Source organism: Pangasianodon hypophthalmus, chromosome 5 (genome assembly GCF_027358585.1).
Source record: "Pangasianodon hypophthalmus isolate fPanHyp1 chromosome 5, fPanHyp1.pri, whole genome shotgun sequence".
Taxonomy (NCBI): domain Eukaryota; kingdom Metazoa; phylum Chordata; class Actinopteri; order Siluriformes; family Pangasiidae; genus Pangasianodon; species Pangasianodon hypophthalmus.
This window is the reverse complement of record NC_069714.1, coordinates 8,415,551-8,427,920: the sequence shown is the minus strand read 5'-3', so window position 1 is coordinate 8,427,920 and position 12,370 is coordinate 8,415,551. Positions and strand designations below refer to the sequence as shown.

The window sequence follows — 12,370 nt, the reverse complement described above, 5'->3', positions numbered from 1 at the left end:
GCACCTGCAGTGCAGCTGTGTTAAGGAATGGCTTGTCTCCACTGGCAAATAACAGCAAAGAGGTGGAGAGTCACGTGATCAATCCATTCATAAACAACACGGACTGTCTGGCAATAAAAATGGAACTGGCCATGTAAACTTTATTTGTTATATTAAGTAGTTCTTTTGAGATTGCGTTTGTAATGTTTGCCTCCACATCAACAGCAGTGATTGCTTTTGTGCTTGCAGCACTGTTCTATCATTTTCATAGGCCCCTACGTTTTTGCCCACTATTACATTCTACATAGATGGCTCAACCTCTCAAGAGGCTTTCCATCAAGACAAGTGTCGCTATCACTATGATTCTTTTATCTCCTACAGTAGTAGAGACAAGGACTGGGTTTTAGAGCAGCTTTTGCCCAACTTAGAGTGACGTAGCCTCTGTCAGCAAAACTGACTTAAAACTGGGTCAGAACATTGTTGAGAACATGGAAAAGTAGAAAAGGTACCATCACAGCTACTGTCCACCCATCATAGGCTGGTTGGTGAAGACAAGAACCTATCTGCATCCATACCATCACCCCATACCATGTGGCAAAATGAGTTATAGTCTAATGAGACCAAGGTAGAACTTTTAGGCATAATTCTAAAAGATGTGTTTGGCACAAAAACAAAGCAGCTTATCACCCAAAGAACACCATACCCATGGTGAAGCATGGTAGTGGCAGCATGATGCTATTTGGCTGCTTCTCTTCAGCTGGGACTGGGGCTCTATTCAAGATAGAGGTAATCATGGATAGTTTTAACTACCAATCTATTTTGGCACAAAACCTGCAGGCCTCTGTCTGACAGCTGAAGATGAAGCACAATAATGACTCAAAGCACAAATCCAAGTCAAACAAGGAATTGTCTTAGAAGAAAATAGATGTTTGGAATGGCCCAGTCAGAACCCCAGATATAAATCCAGTTGAAAATCTGTGGAAGGACTTGAAGAGGGCTGTGCACAGGAGATCCCCTTGCAATTTGATAGCTCTGGAGTATTTGTGCAAAAAAGAGTGGAATAAAACTGCCAAATCAAGATGTGCTAAGGTGGTAGACTCTTACCCAAAAGACTGAGTGCTGTATTACAAGCAAAAGATGCTTTACCAAACTATTAGTTAAAGGGTGTGCACACTTATGAAACCAGATTATCATATTAAAGGTGGACAAAAACCTGTCATGATTTATCTTGGTTTAATATTTTACATTAGAAAAATCTGCTATTTTGACAGGCATGTGTATCCATTACTCTTTTTATATCCAATTGTAGATAAAAAGTATTAAGTAAAAAGTATTACTTTCAAGTATTATACACTCACAGTAAAGTAAAAAGGTAATGTTACCTGGGCGTTATGCCGCCGAACTAAATTACATTTTTATGCTGTACGTTTATTTTAGTGGCCTTGAGTTGAGAGCAGAAAGGGGCTGGAATCAAAAACTGGTCCCACCTTTTAGCGATGGAGAAAGACCAGCTGTCCTGTTCTTAGTAATCCTCCCAAGTTGCAAATGAAAAAGCTTGTTTATTAAAATTTGGTCATGGTGCAAAACATATGTGACAGTGTGGTGTTAATACATAAAAGTGATGCTGAGATATGCCCTCACATCCTGTTTGGTGATGTCCTGAATATCAAAAATCTGAGATGGAAGTGTTGCTTGGGTTGGTGTTCGTAATGATTGGACAAAATGTGGAGAACAAGAAGAAAAAACTCTTTTTGTTCAAATTTAAAATGGCCGACTTCTTGTTTGGCCAATCACAAATTCTGTATATCAAGAACACTCAGCATCTTCCAAAGGTACCAAGAGAAAGAGGAATCGTGATTTGATGTTGAGCAGTTGAAAACTTACGAACTTACTAATTAACAGTTACAAACTTACTAGTTTGTGAATAATAGCACCCTTTAGAGAGGATATAGGCAAAACTTCTTGGACGACCTTAGGTCATGGCCTTTCACTCACCTACAAAGTTTGCAGAAAAATGTAAATATTAATAAATGCAGGTCTGTCAAACATGCAAAATGTAGTCCAAAACCTTTCAGTAGTTGGTTTATGGTTGTTGGTTTAATCATACATCTCCATATAAGTAACACTATAAGCCAAAAGATGCAAAAATATTATCAATCTCATCATTGTGCACACTGCTAGTTTTCAGTGAACTGGTCTCTGTCTCCATTTTGCTTTCTTTCTGACTGAATACTACATTGCTTCGTGACATCACATCATTATGTAGAGGTAGACCTTTGGTGTACTTTCTGCATTTGTGTGATGACTTTTCAGTTACATTAAAAAGGTCTTTGGCTATTTGAGAGCGCATTCTGACTTTTCCAAATCGGTTCCTGACACTTCCATAATGTCTCCAAAGTGTAGTAAAACGTGATCTGAAGTAGGGTTTTGTCCTTCGCTGAAGAAAAGGGGAAGGTCTTGCCAAGGAAGTTCCTTTAAGCATCACATGGCAAACCCTAACCCTAAGCCTCCTCAGTTTCTTCTGCACACTGAATGTAAAAACAAAACAAAATAAAACAATGATTAAGCTCATAAATGCAATTTACACAATTAAAAAAAAAGTGTTCTGCACAGGTACCTGATTCCCTCACACTCCAAAGCCTTTATCCTCTGGCACCTGAGGAGTGTGAAGGCAAGATAGCGGGTTTCCTGGTACAGCCTACTCCTCCTGCACCAGCCCATCATCTCTTCAAGATGTGCAGCCATGTCTTTAATGGAGGATGCTATCTTCAGCTTTTTCAAGAACATCCTCTTCTGCTTGAGCACAGCTAGGCTGGAAGTACTCGGTTGTGCAGGAGATTTAATGAACACTTCAGCTGTACACTGAGAGGAGGCACATCCAAACACAAACAAGGATTCCAAATCGGAAATCGGTTTTCCAAACGAGTTTTCTCAACCACTTAATATACTGGTGCTTTGGCCACGGCTTAAACCTTTATATTTAATCATGTTTTACTTACGTTTCAGGTTATTTGTACAAGTAAGAAATTTAAAAAATGACATCTTTAAATCCTAGGCATGTTTTCTTTAGACTAGAGCACAAATGAACCAAAATATGGACAATATCAATTGACAGCACAATGTGACAGCATGTTATTTTAAGCCTAATCTTGTTTTACGTTGAATAAGCCTGCTCCTGAGAATGTCTGAGTTTAAGGACTTTGAAGTCCAACAGCTTTGAAAAATGGACAAATCTAGGATCATTTGAAATTGTCAACAATCCAATCCAGCTAACTCAGTAGTCTACATATGAAGAATGTGAACCAGAACAGGGAGTCACTGTAGTAAGTGCAATCTATTCTAATTCATCTATGGTCTATATATTTAAGTTCTCAGAAATTAAAATAAGTCTAATAACCTGTTTGGAGGTTTGCTGCAGCAACGATTTTATGTCCAAATTTGAGGAAGATCCTACAGATGTGTGAAAAAGAAAAAAAAAAGATAAATAACATAGGGAAAAAAAACAGAATTATTCAGACAGTTCAAAGAAATCTGACTTACGAGAGCAAGGTGGACCTCGACGCAAAATAGTCCGCCCGAGATCCATATCAGACGCCACTTTCTCACTGGCTAGCATCTGCATCATCTGTATCTCTTCTTCTTCCCCCTTTTCCACACTTCCCTCCTCAAACAGCCTGTCAAGGAGAGAGGGTTTTGTGGTTTTCTTCATCCCAAAAGGCTCTGCTGTATTCCTCTCCTTGAGCAGGTCTGAATAAGGGGGGCCCAGAAACACTGCCAGGTCTCCAGGCAGGGTGAATTCAGTGAGGAAGGCCATGGGTCGACATTGCTCTACCTCGTGGAGCAGATCCATGATGCCTTGATACACAGGCACCAGAGCTCTCAGGATGCCTCTGAAAAATACCCTGCAAACAATGAAGGTAAAGAGCAAAAACAGTTGATCTGCAGGCTGCTTTGTTCTGAGCCAAACATTTAAAAAAAAATAAAATTTTTTTTTGTACATTAACAACTTCTTGTGAACATCTTGACAGAACGACATGATCACTCCTCTGAACTCACCAGAGTCGACTGAGCATGCTTGCCAGCACCAAGTTCAGAATGATGAACTCAGACAAATGAAGATGCTGCCTTATCAATCTATCAGGGAAGAGTTAAGTATTTTTATACCACAGAACTGTCTCAATTCTAATTGGTCAAGCGTTGGTTTATTTTCCATAGAAGGATGGCTGTAACAATATTGCTGGCTGCAAATTTATTAATGCACATGTTCTAATATATTACAATTTTTATTGCAACAGCTCATTTACAGGGACTTGTATAGTGGACATTCCAGTCGGTGTTCCTCTTCATCCCAAAAGTGTTCAGTGGGGTTGAGGTGAAGGCTCTGTGCAGGACACTCGAGTTCTTCCACTCCAAACTGGGTTAACTATGTCTTTATAAACGTCACTTTATGCACAAGGGCATTGTCATGTTGGAACTGGTTTGGGCCTTTTAGGTCCAGTGAAGGGAAATTGTAGTGCTACAGCATACAAAGACATTTTATATAATTGTGCACTTCAAATTTTGCGGCAACAGTTTGGGGGAAGACCCACATATGGGTATGATGGTCAGATGTCCACAAACATTTGGCTGTATAGCATAATTTAAGCCTAATAATAAGCATATTAAAAATGTTATTGAACAAAAGAAATGTATAATCATTGCTTTGGTGAAACTGTTAGGAGATGTTTATTTTACCATTTATTAAACATTATTTTATAAGGACACTCAGGTGTCAGTAAGTCTTCTGAAAGGACTTCAGTTTCTCATTTATATGAGTTCAAAAACCCTTCATAAAAATATACAATCATATATAAAGTCTATTTTCATGCATGGTAATATTCTATGTATGTTACTAAAGCTGTATGCCTGTAGGCAGTGGAGGATACGAGAAGGCTTTGGCACACTGGTCCAGGGTCCGGCAAAGGAGGCTGGAGGCCCCCAGCAGCTTAAGACAAAACCATTCCAGCATGGGCTGACTGGGGACGTCGCAATGTCCCACATCAACTCCCACATTCCTGCACAGAGAACACATCAGGTCTATAAGCTGTGGGGAAATTATGGGAAAGCTCAACTCTCCCTGATTTCTACCTGGACAAGACTCTGTGATCATTGGTTTCTTTCCTTCTGGGCACTTTTTTTTTTTAAAACAGAAGATATGACTTGTTACATCTCTCTTTAAGATCTGCTGTTACTTAAAAAAAATATATGGCAGAAAAGTGGGGAGTAAGAGTCATAAATTTATTACTCATTCAGCAACATTGCAAATAAAATGGACAAATGACAGTTAAAACCAGACACCAGGACACAGCCTGGAAACTGGACTGTCCAGGGGACAACTAGACAGGTGACATACCTACTGTTTAACTCACGGTCAAGATGTTTTTTTCTGACATGGTCTGATTATGCTGATTATGCAAAATTAGCTGTTTGTTTTATTTTTGTCCCATGCTTTCTTTCACGCATCACTGTTTTACCTCTGGATTTCGTTTGGGCATAGCTCCTGCATGTCTTGCACGGCTCCCTGCAATTTCATTTCCTTCAGTCGGTTTATGCATTGCTCAACCTGCAGGGAACACAAAAGCAAACAACATGTAAGTCAAGTCTGTTACATGTTAAATCATAAATAGTACATCATGTCAGAAATGCTCCCTGGTCCTGGAGTACCTCCTGTCCTGCACATTTTAGTGCATTTTCCCTGCTCTAATACACTCACTTCACCTGAGGAAGGGCTTGTTAACTAAGCTGAGCAGTTTGATCAGGGGTGTTGGGAGCAGGGAAAACTCCAAAATGTGTAAGACAAAAGTGAGTGTACGGCTGGGAACCTGTGATTTAGTAATTAATAAGAAGGCAGACCTGCTTGATGGCCCGGAAAGGCTTGTGTTGTCTGAAGCTGTTGTGCAGTACATACAGGAGTTCATGGAGCACGCGGATCTCTGTGTGCAGCACGCGGCTGTCCAGCAGCTTCACCACGCTCCCACAATGCACCAGCACAGCTTCCGTTACAGCGGCTGAAATTTAACCAACACCTTAATAAGTCAACTAGAACATCACGGGACACACACACATTAATATCCAACACTAACACTAACGTTAACCATTTTAAAAATGCTGTAACCACGTGTGTAACACTCACAAACAAACAACGTCTGATCAGAACACGTCCAATCACTGTATCAGACTATATCTACCATCAGAGCAGTGGTAATAACAAACAAAATACCTGTCCTGCTGTTAAAAGTGATTCTGCAAGCCGCAGCAGCACCTGGACACGGAATGTTTACTTTGTTCCAGGGTTCAACCGCCATGTTGTTTAAAGGCGAACAGGACCTGGAAGGCTTGAACACATCTCGACGGTTGCCAGATCCCTCTTCCACAATCCCCCCAAAAAGAAACCAATTATTTAGGTCCAGAAACCAGAAAGCAGATTCACCGTGAACCCTTTTATACAGGACACCTTATACTTGAACGATCCTTGTGTATCCTTGAAGTATACTACACATTATATTATATAGATACAATATTTAGATGACTCCCCTCACATGTTCTCCCCCTGCTTCGGGGGTTTCCTCGGGGTACTCTGGTTTCCTCCCCCAGTCCAAAGACATGCCTTGTAGGCTGACTGGCATCTCTAAATTGTCAGTAGTGTGTGAATGGGTGTGTGAGTGTGTGTGCGATTGTGCCCTGTGATGGGTTGGCACTCCATCCAGGATGTCCCCCGCCTTGTGCCCTGACTCCCCTGGGACAGGCTCCAGGCTCCCCACAACCCTGTGTAGGATAAGCAGTACAGAAAATGGATGGATGGGTGGATGAATGGATGATTCACCTCAGGGACTGCTTGTGAGAATCAGTAGTGATGGGATTCCAACTCTTTTCACTGAATCAGATGATTTGGTTCAGCTCACTATGAAGAGGCCACTTCTGCCTAAAACAGACAAATTCTGTGATCTTTAGACCAGTAATTAGTCTTCTTTGCCGAACAATTGCTGAAATTGTCTCATAAACTCTTCCTCTACCGTAATAAATCTTACACTTTATTAACTCTGCTGAAAAAAAAAAAAACAATAGGAACTATCACAGAAATTCTAATGGTTTCCACTACAAATACCATTACAAATCATCTGCTAACCATTAAAACCATTACCATTATTGGTCCTTAATGGTATCCATTAGACATAATATGCCACCAACAGAAGGCAACAAATTACCAGTAGAGACCCACAGGGACCATTAAAGTTTCCATTAAAACCAATACAATTCCCATTATATTATTTGCATTGTATTTTATACAAAATCTGTTTAAATAATTGCAAAATCTGCAAGGCACTACAAATGTGCATTGATAAATAAACATATCAATGTTATTGTGCCAGTGGTGTGTGTGTGTGTGTGTGTGCTTCACGTCCATGTATTCTTACCTACATCCTTAAAACAAACAAACAAACACCCCTAAATGATTTATATACAGGAGTCATTCACCTAAAAGTGCCAGCTCAAACAGCTGACTCATTCGTGAACATCACTTATTGTCAATATGCAGACCATTATGTGGACTGGAAAATTGCATGGATTTGAAGGCACAGTTCATGGGACTTTTCAGGGCTTGTACACTAAATTTCCAGTTTACTTAGGTACAAACCTTGTACCTTGTCTAATTAACTATTTTCACAGGTATACTGCAATGGTGCACTCTGTCAGTATACAGTTACTAACTATAGGCCATCAAGTGTTATGCACAATGGGTATACGGTGCTTTGACCTCTGCCCCATCCCACTAAGGAAATCCAGATTTCTGGGTTGATTTGTTAAAGTGTTATAAAATTCAAATGAATTGAATGGAAAGACCTGTAGTCTCTTAACAGTACACCTAGAATGAGCACCTCCTAGGAATTTAGTCTATTCTCTTGAAGGGTGCCAATAATTAGAGTTGACTGAACATTTTTAATTAGTCTCTTCAGAGTTTAAGGGGTTAAAAGTCTTAATCAGAAGTATATCAGAAGACCACCACAATTTAAGGATTCTTTAATTTACAAAAATAGTGTTATTTTGTCTTATACTATATAAAATTTACAACATATTTAAAAGTTACAACATAACTAGCACCTCCGATATTGGAGTTGCAGAGAGTCCGATATTGGACTGGTCATATCAGTATAGCATCCGTCTTCAGACATGTTTTAGAATCCATGTGATGATTTGTGAGTTGACCTCATCCAGCACAGACTCCTCAGTTCTCCCTTTCACTGCCAGTCCATGATTGGCTCCCTCCACCCAATGCACAGAACTTGGGCTCTCCATCTGCTCCACAACATGTTCCAGAAGTTGCTGAGGAGAAGGTACAAGCTCTTTATAAGATCATTAGTCAAAATTTTGACTTCTGGTCCAGGGCTCAAACCTAGTACATGTGAGCAATTTATTCATTTTTCTCCAGAATTGTCAATATCTGGAAGTAAAAAGTGGTCTCAGACAAACACTAGCCATGACTCATGAAGATGTATTTAGAGTACTTGCATTCTGTATTGCAGTAATCTAATAATGGAACTTTTTGTCAAATGTTAAGTGCTTGCTGTTCAAGGTCGACTCTGATTCATTTTCTTCCCAATATAAATCTAGTTATTGTGGTTTAAGAAACAGAACTGACCACAGCCCTTTATATCTAAAATGTTGGCTTCATCTTTAATATTTAGAGTGCTCTTTTATTGCCTTTTTTCTTCATTTAATATTCTAATTAACATTCTGGGAAACCTTCTTTCTGGAATTGGAAATTGGCACTAGATTAAATTGTGCATTTCCATAAAACAAACTCACTCGTTCACACATGTTGTCTGCAGTCCCGGATACAAAGAGTACAGGAATGTGGGAAAGCGCTCTCAGGTCCTCACTACGTTTAACATGAGCATGTGTTTGGCCAGGAGGATGAAGGGGGAAGGACACACACAACAGACCTTGGACATTAACTTCTTCCTTGAAACACAAATGTCTGCCCAGAGCCACAGCAGCGCGAGCTCCCATCGAACGTCCTGGAACACAAACGGTATTCCAAAAAGCCTAAGTTTGTAAAGAGAAACATTTTGTCTTACTGTATTTCCAGGTTTGTTCAGAAGTCCAGATGGACATGAGGCGTATCATTAGACAGCATGTGATTTACGAGCTGAGTACTGCACACTCACCCCCAAGGAAAATGTTACTCAGTGTAAATCTATCAAGGGATTTCAAGTACACCTGTAAAAACATAAAAACCTGCTTGTGAGATCATGTATGACCAAGAGTGCAATGACCGGGACTGTATAACTATAATGGATATAAAAAGTCTACACACCCCTGTTAAAATAGCAGGTTTTGTGATGTAAAAATATGAAACCAAGATAAATCATTTTCCACTCTCAGTTATAACATATAAAATTAAATGAAAACAATCAAAACCATTTTAAAAATAGATTTTTTTTTTTAATTATTGGAAAAATAAAAAAGTTACAACCTGGTTGCATAAGTGTGCATACAGTAAGTGTGCACACCCTTTTATACTTGGGGATGTGGCTGTGTTCAGAATGAACCAATCACATTCAATCTCATGTTCAAACTTAATTATCATACCACTGACATCAATGAAATTATTCTGAATAACCCCAAATAAGGACCAACTGATTCTGTAGGATTTTTTTCACATCTTCTTGGTTTCATCCAACTGCTGAAGCCATGGTCTACAAGGAGGTTACAAAGCATGTATGGTATCTCACTTGTCGAAAGATATTGATCGGGAAAGGGGTATAAAAGAATTTCCAAAACTTTAGATGTACCATGGAACACTGTAAAGGCCATCATCAACAAGTGGAGAAAATGGGGCAGCATGGTGACATCACCAAGAACAGGACATCCCTCCAAAATTTATAAAAGGACAAGACAAAAACTTATCACGGAGGCTGTCAAGAGACCAATGGCAACAATGTGACAAGTACTGATTTCTCTCTGCATGTGACAATAATCTCTCGTATTCTTCCTGTCTGGACTATGGGGTAGGGTGGCTAGATGGAAGCCCTTTCTCACAAAAAACATCAGAACTCAACTAAATCACCCCAGACTATGTGACAAAATGTGTTATGGTCTGATAAGGCCAATACCATAATTCCAAAAGGTATGTTTGGTGCAAAAAAAAGCACATCACCAAAAGAACACCATACCCATGGTGAAGCATGATGATGGCAGCATTATGCTTTAGGGCTGCTTTTCTTCAGCCAGGACTGGGGCTTCTATCAAGGTGGAGGAAATCATGAATAGCTACAAATACCAGTCAATTTTAGTGCAAAACCATCAGGTGTCTGCTAATAAACTGAAGATGAAAAGGAAATTCACCCAAAGCATACATCCAAATCAACAAGGAAATGACTTAACCAAAAGAAGATCAATGTTTTTGAATGAACTAGCCATTGCCCAGACCGGAATCCAACTAAAAATCTGTGGGGTGACCTGAAACATGCTATGCACAGGAAATGCCCTTACAATTTGATGGATCTGGAATGTTTTTGCAAGAAAGAGTGAGAAAATATTCCCAAGTCAAGATGTGCCATGCTGACAGACTCTTAGCCAAAAGGACGGAGTGGTGTAATAAAATCAAAAGGTGCTTCAATAAAGTATTAGTTTAGGGGTGTGCACACCTACACAGCCGGGTTATTGTACGTTTTTTTTTAACTTTCATTTTATTTGTTTTTCACTTTAATTGTATACGTTGTAATTTCACATTAAAGGTGGGAAAATGATCTGACATGATTTATCTCAGTGTCATTCTTTTACTTCACAAAAACCTGCCATTTGAACAGGGGCGTGTAGACTTTTTATATGCACTGTACTGTCTGTGCTTACCATGGCTGCTTCATAGGCCCTCACTCTGTGCGCCAGGTTCAGGCTTTTGCATGTGAATCGAAGGCAGAGCAAACCAGAAGTGGAGACGGCTTGTGCCAATGACATTAATGGCTTCAGGTTCATATCTCCCCCTGCTCCGTGTGTAAGGATCAGAGCTGACTGTACACACTCTGTTTCAGGAACCGTGAGAGCACCTTCCAGCTCTTTGGATCCAAATGGGATTTTCACCTTTTCCTATAGAAATGAGAAACATTTGCATAGCTGATCAGTGAAACTGACTAACTAATGTTAGCTTGGTGAAACCAGGAAAGTGTTGGCCATGTTATAAATCCAGTCTATTAAAGATAACAGTGTCATTTTAGTTTCATATTAAAGGAAAATAGAGTAGTGCTCTTATCATGAATAAGGTGCCCGTTTTATCTAGTTATTGTAAATTATTGAACTGATGTTCATTATTATGAATATTATATTTGCATAATAAAAGCGTTGTATATTGTATTCCAGGAAAAGTTCTTGCATACTGTAATAAATAGAAAGGTGTGCATGCGCCTATTACATTTTAACTACAACAGATCAGAGGCAGCTTTCTTCCCCCCACTGATAGTGTGGTTACCGTAAAGCCCCGTATATACGTGCACTCCAGTGTCTACTGCGGCTGGCTTGACCACGGTATGTGACTAATACATCTAGACGAAGCAGCGCATTCATTGGAAGACTGTTAATATAGCTAAGACGCTAAACTGGGGAGATGTGTTTAAAAAAAATAGAACCAAACTTTATATAGCATTTTGCTACGCCGTAATTATTCGAAGTAAATTCGTTAGGCGAAGTTTGGAGGCACATCCTGTAAACATTTGACTTAACGGTTTGCGTTACTTACTTCATACTGAAATGTCAAATCAATTATCCCAATAATTAATAAGCTAAAAGTAAGTAAACAGCAACGACATACTCGGTACATTTCTTACCTCACTGACAGCCACCATCTTCATTCGAGTTTCAGCGCTCAATGTGACAGCATGAAGCTGCTGTATATCGCCATCTTGTGGCAAGGAGGAGCATCACAGCATGAACATCAGCTAATGATGCTCGGTATCATACATGTGCATAAATGAAGTAAAATCCTACGTCTGTTGAAATGTTTCTGAACAAAAGCATGAATTAAAATGCCCAATATTAAGTCTGTTCTCTGAGGTGAATTGTGTGGGTCAACAATGAGTGTGAACAATGAGACAAAAAAGTAGTAATACCAGTTCTTAAATAAATCCATGAGTCATTATTAGGCTATTGTGTAGAATTGCAGTGCAATGCCTTGTCTCATGTAGCATTAATGACTAAATATGTGTGTTAGGATCCATATTACTCTTTTTGTAAGACCAAAGACTTACTGTAGAAACAGTTAGACTTAAAATAATATCGGCATTACCAGCAAAATAGTGGTTTGGTTGCTGTCACCAACAAAACAAGTCAAAATCTAAGCAATAAAACCACATTAATC

General features: G+C 39.4%; 2 protein-coding genes across 4 annotated transcripts; both read right to left on the bottom strand.

Moving 5' to 3' along the window:
- Positions 1 to 1,518: 1,518 nt before the first annotated feature.
- On the bottom strand, positions 1,519 to 6,462 carry nepro (nucleolus and neural progenitor protein). 2 transcript variants are annotated; one of them, XM_053233958.1, is made up of 9 exons: positions 6,239 to 6,462; positions 5,872 to 6,026; positions 5,493 to 5,581; positions 4,905 to 5,033; positions 4,036 to 4,113; positions 3,520 to 3,881; positions 3,377 to 3,429; positions 2,597 to 2,841; positions 1,519 to 2,507 (listed from the first exon to the last, which is right to left on the bottom strand). In XM_053233958.1, the coding sequence occupies exons 1-9, from the start codon at positions 6,321 to 6,323 to the stop codon at positions 2,105 to 2,107; spliced, it is 1,599 nt and encodes a 532-aa protein (XP_053089933.1). In that variant the 5' UTR covers positions 6,324 to 6,462; the 3' UTR covers positions 1,519 to 2,104. The 2 variants fall into 2 exon arrangements, with proteins under 2 accessions (XP_053089933.1, XP_053089934.1); XM_053233959.1 differs by lacking the exon at positions 6,239 to 6,462 and having other exon boundaries at positions 5,927 to 6,026.
- Positions 6,463 to 6,811: 349 nt separating this feature from the next.
- Positions 6,812 to 12,231, bottom strand: tex30 (testis expressed 30). 2 transcript variants are annotated; one of them, XR_004578219.2, is made up of 6 exons: positions 11,841 to 12,231; positions 10,873 to 11,106; positions 9,186 to 9,237; positions 8,824 to 9,035; positions 8,119 to 8,340; positions 6,812 to 6,940 (listed from the first exon to the last, which is right to left on the bottom strand). XR_004578219.2 is itself a non-coding variant. In XM_026947223.3 (5 exons), the coding sequence occupies exons 1-5, from the start codon at positions 11,862 to 11,864 to the stop codon at positions 8,182 to 8,184; spliced, it is 681 nt and encodes a 226-aa protein (XP_026803024.2). In that variant the 5' UTR covers positions 11,865 to 12,231; the 3' UTR covers positions 8,022 to 8,181. The 2 variants fall into 2 exon arrangements, 1 of the variants encoding a protein (XP_026803024.2); XM_026947223.3 differs by lacking the exon at positions 6,812 to 6,940 and having other exon boundaries at positions 8,022 to 8,340.
- Positions 12,232 to 12,370: the final 139 nt, after the last annotated feature.

Coding starts and splice junctions, on each gene's coding strand:
- nepro (XM_053233958.1), bottom strand. CDS start 6,323: ATGGCGGTTGAACCCTGGAACAAAGTAAACATTCCGTGTCCAGGTGCT. Junction 5,582..5,871: donor CTTTCCGGGCCATCAAGCAG/GTCTGCCTTCTT, acceptor TGTTCCCTGCAG/GTTGAGCAATGCATAAACCG. Junction 4,114..4,904: donor CAGTGTGCCAAAGCCTTCTC/GTATCCTCCACT, acceptor CTTCCCTGATAG/ATTGATAAGGCAGCATCTTC.
- tex30 (XM_026947223.3), bottom strand. CDS start 11,864: ATGAAGATGGTGGCTGTCAGTGAG. Junction 11,107..11,840: donor AGATGGTGGCTGTCAGTGAG/GTAAGAAATGTA, acceptor TCATTTCTATAG/GAAAAGGTGAAAATCCCATT. Junction 9,238..10,872: donor GGGCCTATGAAGCAGCCATG/GTAAGCACAGAC, acceptor ATGTTTTTACAG/GTGTACTTGAAATCCCTTGA.